The 15,390-nt window shown below is 57.6% G+C and overlaps 1 protein-coding gene across 1 annotated transcript in view; it reads right to left on the bottom strand.

The window, feature by feature from the left end:
- LOC149875695 (uncharacterized) overlaps nt 1-6,872 on the bottom strand; it is a 32,236-nt gene extending 25,364 nt beyond the window's left edge. Inside the window, exons 1-4 of the mRNA XM_090063092.1 lie at nt 6,263-6,872; nt 5,616-5,719; nt 5,159-5,284; nt 2,731-2,847 (exon numbers count right to left, since the gene is read on the bottom strand). Of these exons, the coding sequence (XP_089919218.1) occupies nt 2,731-2,847; nt 5,159-5,284; nt 5,616-5,719; nt 6,263-6,822 (907 nt within the window). The 5' untranslated portion in view covers nt 6,823-6,872. The remainder of the gene's footprint in view (nt 1-2,730; nt 2,848-5,158; nt 5,285-5,615; nt 5,720-6,262) is intronic.
- Between the last annotated feature and the right edge of the window lie 8,518 nt (nt 6,873-15,390).

Below are 15,390 nucleotides of genomic sequence, written 5' to 3'. Positions count from 1 at the left end.
CAGGAAAGCCAAGGCTGCAACTGAACTCCAACTAGCTTCAGGCATCAAGGACAACAAAAAGTCCTTTTTCAGATATGTGGGGAGCCGGAGGAAAAGCAAGGGCGATGTTGGACCCCTGCTAAACCAGATGGGGCAACTGACAACTGACGCCCAGGAAAAAGCCAACCTATTAAATAGGTACTTTGCGTCAGTCTTTCGTCAGTCACACGGGATGTCGATGCCTGCTATGGGACAGGGAAATCTGGATGAGGGGGATCCCCTACCCTCCATCAATGCTGACCTCGTGAAGGAACACCTTGAGAAGCTGGATACCTTCAAGTCAGCCGGCCCTGACAGTTTACACCCCAGGGTACTCAAGGAGCTGGCGAGTGTCATAGCCCAGCCCCTGGCACGGGTCTTCGAGAGCTCCTGGCGCTCTGGTGTAGTGCCCGAAGACTGGAAGAAGGCCAATGTGGTGCCGATCTTCAAGAAAGGGAGGAGAGTGGATCTGGCTAACTACAGGCCCATTAGCCTGACTTCTATCCTGGGGAAGATCTTAGAAAAGTTTATTAAGGAAGCCGTCCTTGAGGGACTGGCCCAGGCAACATCCTAAGGGACACCCAGCATGGGTTTGTTGCCGGTAGGTCTTGTTTGACCAATCTCATTTCCTTCTACGACCAGGTGACCTATCACTTGGACCAGGGAGAAGAGGTTGATGTCATATATCTTGACTTCAAAAAAGCTTTTGATCTGGTATCCCATGATCACCTCTTGGCCAAACTGCCCAGTTGTGGCCTTGGCTCCACCACGATCCGCTGGCTGGGAAATTGGCTTCGTGGTCAGACCCAGAGGGTTGTAATCGATGGCAGTCACTCATCATGGTGCCCTGTGACCAGTGGGGTCCCTCAAGGCTCTGTCCTGGGACCCATACTGTTCAACATCTTCATTAAGGATGTGGACATTGGAGTCAGGAGTGGACTGGCCAAGTTCGCCGATGACACCAAACTTTGGGGCAAAGCATCCACGCCAGAGGACAGGCGGGTGATCCAGGCTGACCTGGACAAGCTCAGCAAATGGGCAGACGAGAACCTCATGGTGTTTAACACCGAAAAATGCAACGTTCTCCACCTTGGGAGGAAAAACCTGCAGCACCCTTATAGGCTCGGCAGTGCTACGTTGGTTAGCACTACAGAAGAAAGAGACTTGGGGGTCATCATTGACCACAAGATGAACATGAGCCTGCAATGCGATGCTGCGGCTAGTAAAGCGACCAAAATGCTGGCGTGTATCCATAGATGCTTCTCGAGCAAATCCCGGGACGTCATTCTCCCCTTGTACTCGGCCTTGGTGAGGCCGCAGCTGGAGTACTGCGTCCAGTTTTGGGCTCCACAATTCAAAAAGGATGTGGAGAAGCTTGAGAGAGTCCAGAGGAGAGCCACGCGCATGATCAGAGGTCAGGAAAACAGACCTTACGACAACAGGCTGAGAGACATGGGACTCTTTAGCCTGGAAAAGCGTAGGCTCGGGGTGATCTGATGGCCACCTATAAGTTTACCAGTGGTGACCACCAGGATCTGGGGGAACGTCTGTTCACCAGAGCGCCCCAAGGGATGACGAGGTCGAACGGTCACAAACTCCTGCAAGACCATTTCAGGCTGGACATAAGGAAGAATTTCTTTCCTGTCCGAGCCCCCAAGGTCTGGAGCAGTCTGCCATCGGAGGTGGTTCAAGCACCTACATTGAACACCTTCAAGAGCAAATTGGATGCTTATCTTGCTGGGATCCTATGACCCCAGCTGACTTCCTGCCCTTTGGGCCAGGGGCTGGACTCGATGATCTCCCGAGGTCCCTTCCAGCCCTGATGTCTATGAAATCTATGAAATCTATGAAACCTTATCAGGGGCCAGCAGCAGGGACTCGGGGAAAGTCTGTTCCCCAGGGCCCCCCTTGGGGTCACCAGGAACAATGGCCACATGCTGAGGGAGGATAGGTTGAGGTTAGATATTAGGAAGAACTACGTCACGGCAAGGGTGGCCAGAGCCTGGAATAGGCTTCCCAGAGAGGTGGTGCTCTCACCTTCCCTGGAGATCTTCAAGAGGAGCCTGGATAGGCACCTGGCTGGGGTCTTATGACCGCTGCCACCCCAGTGCTCCTTCCTGCCCATGGCGGGGGGTCAGACTAGCTGTTCTGTCTAGGTCCCTCCCGACTCATCGATTCTGTTACTCTACGATTTCTCCAGCATCTTGCAGGGCAGAGGAGCATGGGTAGTGCCCCAGTGGCACCAAGCAATCCATTTGAAACAAAAAGGAAAGTGCTGCCCTTATATAGAAGGGGCAGAATTACCAAGAACATGTCTGGCCCCGAAAAACCCTGATCATGGGATGTTTCGCTAATCTAAACAGCCTTCTTAAATATCTATTTGAGTACTGGAAGAGCTTAAAAAAACCTTACCCATAATTATCGCTGGTGAAAAACTGTTCTATGAAACAGTTGTATGAATCTATGAAACAAGGGGCCATGTCAAATATTGGGGGTCTTTGGCAAAAACAATGCTCTTGGTAACAGTTTCTGCAGTTTGAATTTCAGGGAGAGGAACAAGACCTGTCTGCACACATGACAGCATAAGCTATTTGAGGTCAGCACCCAGGGAAAGCAGCACAGGGCAGGTCTCCAGTTTCCAGGCTACCTTGCACCCTGGGCACAGAGTGTTTGTGAGAGGGGAGTTGGGTGGAGGGGACAGCCACAACTCACCTGGTCGCAGGTCCTCCAACTTCGAGATTGCCCCACAGTCCTCATCATCACAGACCCACAGCTCCACCTGTCCTCGCTGGATGCGGCCGATCAAGTCAGGGGCAGGGCCTTGATATCCTGCTTGAGCAGTGGTTAAAGAGAGTTTATGCACTGGTACTGGATGCAGAATAAGCAGCTGAAATTTGGGGGATGGAGCAAATGAACTCAAGATTTGGCTAAGGACATGAAGGGCAAGGGAGGATGGACATTTAGGCTGAAAGGGAAGGCATAGCAGGGAGAAGAGGATGGTCCTTTTCATCCAGGTAGTGCACATATGGTCGTAGGAAAGCACACGCTAGTGCAATTCCAGGCATATGAGTGGAAATGAGTTTCGACAGGAGACACTAGGCAGGAGAGGGAGGAAATCAGAATGACTGCCCAAGGAACAGTTGGTAGTGCATTCTGAGGCACAATGAATGGCAAATGATATGATCACGGTGAGAAGACAAAGGGAAATCATGTTATCAAGGGGGAAGACTCCAGTGAAGGCGGCTGGATCAAATGAAGGAGGAATATATGTAAGTGTGAGATGTGAGAGGTCTGATCATGGACAGAGCAGTGGGGAGCAAAGGGATTTAAGCGCCGGCCAAGTGTTCATCAGGATGAGACTGTTAAAAGCAGAGAGAAGACAACACCGCTTCAGAGCTCGCATGGCTCCAGGGCAAAGCAAGAACCAGGGCTTTACCCAGGGAAACGAGGGCTTGGTAGTTCCTCAGCATCTGGTCCCGGTAAAGCCCCTTGTCTTCCTCTTCCAGCAGCTCCCACTCCTCCCGTGTGAAATACACTGCCACGTCCGCAAACACCTCCTGGAGCTGCAGGCACAAGCGTTACAGCATCAGTGTCTCCTGCCCCAGCTGCCTCCAGCCCCCAAAGCCCCGTCTGCACTTGCTCTGCACTACAGCGCTTTGCACGCTTGGCCAGGACAGGCAGGAGTACGCTACACAGCCGGCACATGATACGCAGGGATCCTGGTTTTGTCTGTTTAAAAGCTGCAAATTCTCTTATAAAAGGAAAATTGCCCCCAACCCATCCCCCCCCCCCCGATGGTGTCCCACACTCCCCCCCACATCTGGTCCAGGAACAGACAAAGGCTTGTGGCAGGACACTTTCACCCCCCTGCACTGCCCAGTGCTGACACCTCAGAGCTGCTGCCTTAGACCAGAGACTTCAAAACAAACCTGAACGTGGAGCTGTGCAACCAGAAATCATCTGCAGGCTGGGTTGTGCTAAGCACGGTCCTCACAGGGGCTGTGGAGTCTTCTCCGATTAACTAGATTTCCTGCTGTGTCCCCTTGGTGTGGGGGGGTTTTTACTTCCATCCCCTCTCCCAGCACTGTCCCCCTTCCCACCCCGGGGCCCCCCGGCACTTGGCATTGAAAACACTCTCCGTATTTCATAGCCTGGTCTGTGCACAGCCTTCAATTCCCACTGATGAAATGAGTGTGGCACCGAAGACACCTGTGCTGAGCCTCTGATTCAGTTGGTCTGTAAGCTGCAAATCCATCCTGGCTTCTGCCTCCCCTCACACCAACACAGATAATCAGCAGCCAGGTGTGCTGCTCACTCCTGCCAAACCGATGTGCTGGGGGGCCCTGCTGGCATCGGCTGCAGAGACCCTCTGTGCTCCCCAGTCCTAGCCGGGGGGGACAGGACTTGCTGGGCTTGGCTGTAGGGACCACTGCCCCGGGCGGCCGGGTGCTAGCTGGCTGTCACGGGGTACCCAGAGGGGCTCTTCCCTGGTGCCTCAGGTCTCAAAATGTCCCATTCAGTGGTTCTCAACCTTTTTTGTCAGGACCCATTTGTAAACATCAATGGCCAGGCCTGACCCAGTGCCCCTCACCTCCAGGTCCCGGCCCCCCAGTGTGTGGGGCAGGCAAAGGGTGTGTGGGGCTGGGGAGCCCCAAGCAGTCTTACAGGCTGGGACTCTGCCAGCATGAAAAGGACAAGCCACAGGTTTCCAGGATTTCCTCTTTTAAAGGAGAATCCATTTTTAAATATTCTGCGCAACCCTTTCAAATATTCTTACAACCCAATTCTGCGTCACACCCCACGGGTTGAGAAATGCTGATCTATGTCACCAATGCCTAGAGGCAGCACAGGCAGCACTTGTGCAGGCAAAGGCAGTCCCAGCTGCACGGACTCCGACCAGCCTTCCCGTGCCGGCAGCCCTGGCTCTCTGCACCCCGGAGCGCGCTCCTGCTAATGCAGCCGGGGGTGTTTGCACCTCCATCGCCAGCGACTTCTCGCTCTTCAGGTCTCTGCTCCCCAAACTCTTGACTGCACCCCTGCCTCCTCCTGGCCTCTGCCCCAGCTGCACTCCCACCCCCACCCCCACCTCGAGCGCGTGCCCTGCTCACCTCCATGCTCTCCCCCTGCTTTGTCGGCCTGCCCTGCCCCGGCCCAGGTGTCAGGGAGCCGCTCTGTCCCCGTCTCCCTGGGGAGGGTCTCTGCAGCTCCAGGTTGACAGGCCCTTCCTCGGGAGGCTGCTCATCCGCTCGGCTCAGGGCCCCGGCACCTGCGGGTGGGAAGGGAGCGCACCGGTGAGCCCTGGGGTGGTGGCAGGGGAAAGCCCTGCTCCTCTCTGGACTGGCCTGGGGTGCGGGGGCTGGAAGAGGGGGAGAAGGGAGACTCATCGTCCCACCAGCAAGAGGCTGGGGATGAGCCCCTAGAACTGCCCCCACGCCGGTGGTGATCACGGCACCGTGACATCGCTCCCTAGGAAATGATCTGGAGGGGTGCTGTTGCTGTCAAGTCAACATGCTGGGGTGCGAAATGCAGGGTCTATCAGCTCCAGGATGTGTGAAACGCTTCCAGGGCCACGGGGAGAACAGGAGCTGTCGGCCTGCCGGACCACGGGCCCACCGAGCTGTTCTGGCAGAAGATTTCTGCACTGGGCGACGGGGCCTCCTGCCTCTGGACAGGGGAGACCCCGCTCCTCTCCTCACGGCGCCTGGGGAAGCGCCAGGTGAGAAAGATCCTGGGCCTCGGACCACGCACCGGGACCAGAGCCCTGTCCTGCCCCAGCCACACAGCTACAAACCCTGCGGCCCTGTCCCGGGCAGGGGCAGGCACTGGAGCCGCTCACCCCAACCGCAGCACAGCCACTCGCACGCCAGGACTTCATCCCGCACCGCACCTCCCCCTGGTCCTTGCGCTCACTCAAGAGCCGCCGGACACTGTCTGCTCCGCTCGCTGTCCCCCCTTGCAGCAGCACTTGTTTGGAGCCCCCCGCCCCACTCCCAGCCCTGTTTTCTACTTAGTTGCCCCCCAGACTCAACTGGCCTAAGCCCAGGAGCCAACAGTGACAATGGCGTGGTGCGTGGGGAGGGAACTGTTGCTCTTTGGGTGTCGAGCCTGGGTTAGCCTTGTACGTCAGGAAGGCTGGCAAGGGCCTGGCTCGGGCTGGGGGGGGGCTCCGCTGTGGCGACATGGGGCAGCTCGTCCTCGGGCCCGGGGGTCCCCATCTCCTGCCCCCGCCGGGGCCTGTCCTCACCGTGGGCCTTCGGCGGCTGCTCCCAGGAGTCCCCAGGCTCCAGCAGGGCCCCGGGGGGCTGCATCGTGTCTGAGGACACCTCCTCGACCTCCACACGCACCTGACCTGGGGACACACAAACGTGTCACTGGGGAGCCGGGATCTGGGGAGACGTCCCCCGGACATGGGGAGGTGCACATGGCACCAAACGCTCTCCCCGGGAGCTTCCCGTCCTCCACCTGCCCCAGCCGAGCCCGCTCAGCCAGGGCCACGGCCTGGGCGCAGGTCTCCACGCGGCCCCCGCACGCCCAGCTCCGCATCCCCGGGGGCAGGATGGCCAGGAGCTGCTCCAGCACCACCAGCTCCAGCATCTGCTCCTTGCTGCGGCGCCAGGGCTCCAGCCAGCGCCGGCACAGCTCCCGCAGGCGGCTGCAAATCTCCCGCGGGCCCTCGGCTTCCCGGTAGCGCAGGCCACGGAAGAGCTGGCGCCAGGGCTCTGGGGAGGGGGGCTCGTCCGGCGGTGCCAGCGCTGGGGTGGCGGAGGGCAGCTCGGCCTGGCCTGGGGGCTGCGTGGCCTGCATCGCGTCCCGCCCCCGAGCTCTCGGTGCTGCACCGGTCCGGTCGGGACGCCACGAGGGGCTTCTGCCCCCTCAGCCCCTGCCTGCAGACCTGCTGGGCCCTGCTCCCGCCGGGAAGGGAGGCCCACGGCTGCCACGGGCTCCGGCGCAGCACCCACGTCTCCGTGGGAGGGGTCTCGCCGGCTGGGGTGGGGGTCTCTGCACACTTGTGCACCGCGCTGGTTGGCAGTGTCCGGTCTCCGGGAACACCTGTGGGAAAGGAGACAGTGGAAATCTTGTCGTGGATCCGAGACCTGGGCCCCTAACCCTGCCCCAGCCCGAGGTCTGCCTGGCCCTGATGCCCCTGACCACCCGACTCGGAGCAGTCTCGGAGCCGTGCTCCCCTTCCCTCTCGCCCCAGTGCAGGATGCGGCACCGGAATGGCTGGAGACGTGGCGCAGTCGCGGCTCTCCACCCCTTCCCCAGCCCAATGGCTGCTCCCTTCTTCCCCTGCCCTGCAGTTAGGGGGACCCCCACTCCCTGATTGGGTGGGACAGAGCCCAAATAGGAACCTCAAATCCCAGTCCTGGGCTGCATGACCCCGGGACAGCATTTCTCCCAAATTCACAGTGTCTAGAGGGATCAGGAAACCGTGCTTTGCCTTTGCAGGTGGGCAAGTTCAGGTGTGCAAGGGGCTGGTGGGAGCGGGATGCAGGGGGCACCGGGCACGCACATGCCCTCACACAAGTGCCCGTGCACATCCTGCGCCTGCCCCCCCCGTACTGCGGGGACCTGCCCTGGACGAGACGGGATATGACAGGACAGCCCCACGCCGGGGCACTGCAAGGGAAGCCCGCGGCAGGGGGTGCCACCTGCCTGCAGCAGACGCCGCTTCTTGGGGGGGCGGGGGCGGGGGTGCTCCTGGCCCTTCCCTGCCTGCTTTGCAAGTCCTGACCGGTGCGAGTGGCGCAGCCCCCCGCCAGAGACTAAGTTCAGTGCCACCCTCATCTGCATATGCAACTCGAATGTAAATAAGACCTGTGGAGGGCGTTATCCCCTGCCCAGCGCAGCCAACCCCCGCAGTGTGCTGTCGGGGGCAGGGGGCAGACACACGTGACAGCCCAGTGTGGACATGACCATAGCCTGGGCCGAGCACATGTGCAGGCTGCAAACAGCTTCCAGCCCCGGAGCCCATCGCCGGCTGACCCCCCAGGAGGGAGGAGCCCCCATGCCCACACCAAGCCCCTTGCAGGGCCCATGGCACATAGGAACAGGCTCCTCTTGCCTGGGGGACGCTGCCCAGGAGTCTGGCGGTGACCTGTCTGCTCCTCAGCCCCTCTGGGTCCAAGCCTTGGGCTCCCGTGAGACCGCGCACATTCATCACTGTGATGGGGAGAAAAAATCCCCCAGGCAATTAGTTTACACTGGTGCAGGGGTCCAGCTTTCCACGACGCGGGGAACCAGGATAATTCGGAGCAGAGCAAAGCAACCCCACCTGGGATAGTTTCATAGTTTCTAGGGTCGGAAGGGACCTGAGTAGATCATCTAGTCCGACCCCTGCCATGGCAGGAAAAAATACTGGGGTCAAACAACCCCAGCAAGATGTTCATCTAACTTCCTCTTAAAAACCCCCAGATAGGAGCCAGCACCACTTCTATTGGAAGCTGGTCCCAGACCCTAGCCGCCCTGACCATGAAGTAGCGCCTCCGGATATCTAACCTAAACCTACCCTCTACCAGCTTGTGACCGTTATTCCTGGTCACTCCTGGCGGTGCTGGGGGGAACAGGGACTCCCCCAGTGCCTGCTGATCCCCCCTGACTAGTTTATAACAGGCCACAAGATCCCCCCTCAGCCTTCTCTTGTGGAGGCTGAACAGGTTCAGGTCCCGCAGCCTCTCCTCATAGGGCCTGCCCTGCTGTCCCCTGACCATGCGAGTGGCCTCCTGTGGACCCTCTCCATGCTGTCCACATCCCTCTTGAAGTGCGGCGCCCACAACTGGACGCAGTACTCCAGCTGCGGCCTGACCAACGCAGCATAGAGGGGGAGGATCACCTCTCCTGACCTGCTCGAGATGCATCTGTGGATGTACGACAAGGTGCGGTTGGCCTTCCTGACCGCGTCCCCACACTGCCGGCCCATGTTCAACTTGGAGTCAATTATAACTCCAAGATCCTTTTCCTCCTCCGTGCTGACAAGAGGGGAGTTCCCCAACCTGTAGGTATGGTGCCGGTTGTTCCTCCCCAGGTGCAGCACCTTGCACTTGTCTGTGTTGAATCCCATCCTGTTCTTGTCTGCCCACCCCTGTAACCTGTCCAGGTCCAACTGCAGCCTATTCCTCGCTTCCAGTGTGCCCACATCCCCCCACATTTTAGTGTCATCAGCAAATTTGAACAGGGTGCTTTTTACTCCCTCATCCAAATCACTGATGAAGATGTTGAAAAGTGCAGGCCCGAGGACCGAGCCCTGCGGAGCCCCACTGCCCTCGTCCTTCCAGGCTGAGAAGGACCCATCCACCACCACCCTCTGGGTGCGGCCCTCCAGCCAGTTGGTGACCCATCTGACTGTGTGGGTGTCGACACCACAGCCCCCCAGTTTCTTAATGAGAACAGGGTGAGAGACAGTGTTGAAGGCCTTCTGGAAGTCCAGGAAGACGACGTCCACTGCTCCCCCTGCGTCTAATGATCTGGTAACCTGATCATAGAAGGCCACCAGGTTGGTCTGACAGGACCTGCCACTGATGAACCCGTGCTGGTTGCCCCTAAGCATGCAGTCCCCTGCTGGCCCCTCCTGGATGTGTGCCAGCCTTATTTTCTGGCACAGCTTGCCAAAGATCGAGGTAAGACAAACTGGCCTATAATTTCCCAGGTCCTCCTTCCTGCCCTTCTTGAAGATGGGAACCATGTTGGCCCTCTTCCAGTCCTCTGGGACCTCACCAGAGTACCACGAGTGCTCATAGAGCCGTGCCAGGAGTCCTGCAATAACCTCGGCCAATTCCTTTAGGACTCTAGGGTGGAGATTGTCCAGGCCAGCTGACTTGAACATGTCCAGCCCCTCCAGAAGCTCCCTAACTAGTTCCATGCTAACCTTTGGCCCAGGTGTGCCTCCCCCAGGGCCCGAGGCGGGGCCCAGCAGGGAGGTGGCTGTTCTGGTCCCTACTTAGGAAGACAGAGGCAAAGAAATAGTTAAACATGTTAGCTTTGTCGTCTGGTGTGATGACCAAATTTCCCAAGGCGTCCTGCAAGGGCCCCACATTACCCGGGACCTTCTTTTTGCCCCCTACATATTTAAAAAAGGACTTCTTATTGTCCTTAATCTGAGAAGCTAGTCTTAATTCCATTTTTGCCTTGGCCTTCCTAACTGTCCCCCCTACAACCCTGAGCGACTGCAGAATAGTCATCTCTGGTGATGACCCCTTCTTTCCATTGGGTGTAAGCCTCCTTTTTAGCAAGGAGACATTCCCAGATGCTTTTGGTGAGCCAGGGAGGCTTGTGTGCTCTCCTGCTCCCTTTGATCCTCGTTGGGATTACCTTCCTTTGGGTTTGGAGGATCATCTCCTTAAGGAGCGACCACTCACCTTGGACACCTGGATCCCCTCCCCTCCGGGACCTCAGCGCATCCCTGACTATCCTCCTTAGCTCGCTGAAGTTTGCCCTTCTAAAGTCTAGGGCTGCTGCCTTGCTGCATGCCCTTGCCACCTTGCACTGGATGGTGAATCCCAGCAGGCGATGATTGCTGTCGCCCAGGTGGTCGAGCACCCGCAGCCCCCGCACCAGGTCATCACCTGAGGCCAGCACTAGGTCCAACAAGGCATCCCCCCGGTGGGGCTGCGCACCTCCTGGGTTAGATGGAGGTCCGGCACTCTGGCCAAGAACCGACGTGAGCGGTCAGACCTGGCTGACTGCTCTAACCAGCAGATGTCTGGGAAATTCAGGTCCCCCGTGACTACCGCATCCTTAGCCTTCACCACCTCTGTGAGCTGACCCAAGGATTCCTGGTCAAGCTCCTCTCCCTGGTTGGGAGGTCTGTAGTAGACTCCCACTGTTAAATCTCTCACCCCTCGACTGCCGTGTACTCTAACCGAAAGCACTTTAGAGTGCCCCTCCCCTGACTCCTTGCTAATTAACGAGGATGTGTATTCCTCCTTAATATAGAGTGCCATGCCCCCACCTCTCCTTCCTATCCTGTCCCTCCTGTACAACCTATAGCCCTTGACATTCACCGCCCAGTCCTGCGTTTCGTCCCACCACGTTTCCGTGATCCCCACTGTGTCCGGGCTGGTGTCAGCCAGCAGGAGGGTGAGTTCCTCCTGCTTGTTTCCCATGCTGCAAGCGTTTGTGTAGAGGCATTTGAGGCCTTCCGTGGATGTTTCATAGTTTCTAGGGTCGGAAGGGACCTGAGCAGATCATCTAGTCCGACCCCCCGCCATGGCAGGAAAGAGTACAGGGGTCAAATGACCCCAGCAAGATGTTCATCCAACCTCCTCTTAAACACCCCCAGGGTAGGAGCCAGCACCACTTCTCTTGGAAGTCGGTCCCAGACCCTAGCCGCCCTGACCGTGAAGTCGCGCCTCCTGATATCTAGCCTAAACCTGCCCTCTGCCAGCTTGTGACCATTATTCCTGGTCACTCCTGGCGGTGCTTGCGGGAACAGTGACTCCCCCGATGTGTGTGCTGCCCCCCTAGTCCCAGCATTGCCCTGGCCCTCATTGCTTACCTGTTTGCTCGGTTCACTTGTTTGTCTGGGCAGGGCTGTAATAGTGGGTGTTGTTTTGTCTGGCACCCTGTTGTTTCCTCCCCCCCATCTTCCCCTTCCCCTGACGAGCCTAGTGTAAAGCCCGCCGGAGGAGGTTGGGCAACCTAGAAGAGAACACATACTTCCCTTTAGGGGAAAGGTGGAGCCTGTCCCATCCCAGCATGTCTCTCATTGTGATGTGCTGGTCATGGCTGAGGAAGCCAAAGCCCGCCTCGAAGCACCATTCCTGCAGCCGCCAGTTGGTCTCCACGATGCACGTTTCATGCCATCTGACTCGTCCACTCACTGGCAAGACAGAAGAGAAAACCACCTGTGCGCCCATCTCTCAGCACACACCCCAGAGCGTGGTAGTCCTCCATCAGGCGATCAGGGGTGCTCCTGGCCGCATCATTAGTGCCCACATAGACTAGGACCATGGGGTAATAATCGGTGGGCTGGATTACGGACTGGAGCATCCATTTCATGTCCTGAATCTCGCTCCGGGTAGGCAGGAGACCTCACATGCCGAGGGGACCCGGCGACAGATGGAGCCCTCCGTACTTCTCAGGATGGAGTCGCCAATGACAATCACACGACGTTTCCTCCTCCTGGGCTGCTTGTCTCCTTCAGCTCGCTTGGGATGCGGTGAGCGTGGAGTTGCCTCCACCCCGGTTCCATCTTCTCCTTCCTCCTCCACCAGGGCTGCCAGGGCCTCGCACCTGTTCTCCAGCCAGACTGGAGGAATTGGTGCTGCCGTGGTACGAGCAGCCCTGGCACAGGAGGTGACCATCTGCCACTTAGCAGTGGAGGGCACTTCTTGAAGTGCATCCTCCTTTGAGTTAGATCTTCTGAGAAAGGCTGCGGACCCGCGTCTGCTGCCTGCCGCAGTCTCCTCCCAGAATCCCTCACTAGCTCCAGTGCCCCCCAGCGTCCCCAGGATCCTTGCCGGATTGCCCAGTACCCCACTGTCACTTCCCCATCCTGCCAGTGCCCCCCAGCACTCCCCAGAATCTCCCAATACCTTCCAAGGTCTCCCATTATCCCTCGTGCCCGTCCCAGGGTATCCCAGTATCCATCAGGACATCCCAGTACCATGCTGGGATTCTACATTATCCACAGTGTCCTCCTGCTCTGCCCATCCAAGTATGTTTCCAGGATCCTGCGTTATTTGCAGTGCCCTCCCAGCCCCCTCCCAGGATCCCCCACTATGCCCCGCCCAGTTCCACCTTCCAGTATTACCCAATAATGGTCCAGTACCCTCCCAGGATCTCCCATTACCCCCAGTGCTTCCCCCAGTGCCCGCCACTACTCTTCAGTACATCCTTCAGTACATCCCAGTCTCCTTGTCAGATTCTGTATTCCCCAGAGTGCCTCCCAGTACCCCCAGTACATACATCCCACTCCCCCCAGTACTGGAGTACCTGCAGTGCCCTCCAGTGCCCAACGGTGTCACACAGTGGCTCTCAGAGGTCCCCATGACCCCAGTGCCTCCCAGTATCCCCCAGTAGCATCCACTATTCCCCAGTGTGCCCCAGTATGGTGCCAGGGTTGGTCCCAGCAGGCCAACTGCACCCTAAAATCAGGTCCTTTTCAGAGCCCATGTGCCCAGTGCCGGGGAAGGGGGTGGTGCCCCACTGGGGTGGGCAGGACAGGCTCGGGGTCTGGAGCAGAGCCCGCGATGCAGCACCAGAATCACAGAATCTGTCACGGGCATCTCCCCAGATGAATGGCCAGGCCGCAGCGAAATGGCAGAATGCTAGCCTGTAACACAGGCCTCTGGACTGGTGACCCGTCACGCTCACGAGGCAGGGAAGTCAACTGCATCGAACTGCCAGCGAAGCAGGAAGGAAAGTGCAACAAAACTGGCTAAGCAGAAAACAACGAGGGGACTGCGGTGAGGAAGGGGCTACTGACGAGTGAACAGGATGCTGGCAGGAAGGTAACACAATTGGCCAGTAAAGATAAGTGAAAAAGAGTGGGGGTATAAGAGGGTAGAGCCACAAGGCCCTGACGGGGGAAGTTTGAACTGTAACTTCAAGTGTCAACGGGTCCCACGGACTGATCACCCGCAGGGCCGGCCCCCCCGAGCACTGCCTTGGGTCGTTCTTGAGGCCTCCGCGAAGAGACTAATGTTCCCAGCCATGAAGCCAATCCTTTTGTTTGCTGTAGTGGTAAGCGTGCGCGTAAGACTGTAGCCATTTATGTTTGCATTTGTCTGTCTTTCCTGTAGGGACGCGAGCCGTTCACCAAGTCTGGGTCTAGGGTCTTGGCTAGCCGCACCAAGGTCGTCTGCGATCTTGAAAGCAAGGAGCCTTGACCTGAACCCCATGACTCAACGGACGTAATTTCTCATTTAGTTGTTTGTAATTGTTTTGATAGATAAGGTTTTGATTGTTAAATGACCTTTTAAGAGATATGAGCTGTTGACCAGGCCTGAGACTAGGGTCCTAGCCAGCTGCACCAGAACCACTCATGGTTTTGAAAGCAAGGGGCCTTGACTCAAACCTCGTGACCCAACAGACATCGCTCCCCAGTTTTGATTGTTTGATTATTGTGTGTTGTCATAGTTTAGTATTAGATAGGAAATCATTTGCTTGAGTTGTCAATATTTTATAGGTTAAAGCCAAATAAATATTGCATATTAATCATAAACTGTGTCCTCACTGGTGTCCAGCCCACCGACCTAGCCACAACTAGGCATTTTCAACCTAGTGCGACAGAATCAATGAGCCAGGAGGGACCTAGACAGATCATCTAGTCCAACCACCTGCCATGGGCAGGAAGCAGCACTGGGGGTGCCAGGGGTCATAGACCCCAGCCAGGTGCCTATCCAGTCTCCTCTTGAAGATCTCCAGGGAAGGTGAGAGCACCACCTCTCTGGGAAGCCTATTCCAGGCTCTGGCCACCCTTACCGTGACGTAGTTCTTCCTAATATCCAACCTAAACCTATCCTCCCTCAGCTTGTGGCCATTGTTCCTGGTGACTCCAAGGGGGGCCCTGGGGAACAGACTTTCCCCGAGTCCCTGCTGCTGGCCCCTGATAAGGTTGTAGGCAGCCACAAGATCCCCCCTTAATCTCCTCTTGTGGAGACTGAAGAGATTCAGGTCCCTCGGCCTCTCCTCATAGGGCTGGCCATGGAGGCCCCCAACCATACAAGTGGCCTCCTCTGGACCCTCTCCAGGTTCCCCACGTCCCTCCTGAAGTGCGGCGCCCAGACTTGGACACAGGACTCCAGCTGCGGCCTGACCGGCCGCATAGAGGGGGAGCAAGACCTCTTGGACCTGTTAGTGATGCCCCTGTTGATGCAGGACAGGGTGCGGTCGGCTCTGCCTATTGTCTCATTGCATAGGCGACTCATATTCAACCTGGAGTCAATCCTGACTCCAAGATCCCTCTCTGCCTCTGCGCTGCTGAGAGGGGCAGCCCCTAACCTATGGCCATAATGCTGGTTCCCTCTGCCCAGGTCGCAGTCCTCATTGCGCGTGACTCCGGGGCCCGGCATCGACTTCCTCACAGAGCTGAGGACCTAAGGCTACTTCCATTATTGTAAAAGCACCTCAGAAATGTCAACAATTGTGCTGTGTGGAACCCCAGAAACTGAGAACGCCTAGGCTACCGCTCCACACATAGTCGCATACTTTTTGGGGAATTTTTTTTTGGCAGTGTACCACACTTGGTCAGGAAAAGCCGTGATTTGAGCCTCCACAAGGAACACTCCTGTCTAGGACAGGCCAGGCCAGCCCGTGCACGGGGTGGGTGAGCCATCAGCCACCACCTCCAGCCTGGTCCGCATGGGCGGTGCTTCAGCAGCTGCAACCCCCGACCCATCCCCACCCACCCCACGGCACTCCTGGACAGTC

This window comes from Crocodylus siamensis, chromosome 1, assembly GCF_052110815.1.
Source record: "Crocodylus siamensis isolate JL-2025a chromosome 1, ASM5211081v1, whole genome shotgun sequence".
Classification (NCBI taxonomy): Eukaryota; Metazoa; Chordata; order Crocodylia; family Crocodylidae; genus Crocodylus; species Crocodylus siamensis.
Note: the sequence above shows the minus strand (reverse complement) of the source record. Positions and strands in the feature narration are given on the sequence as shown.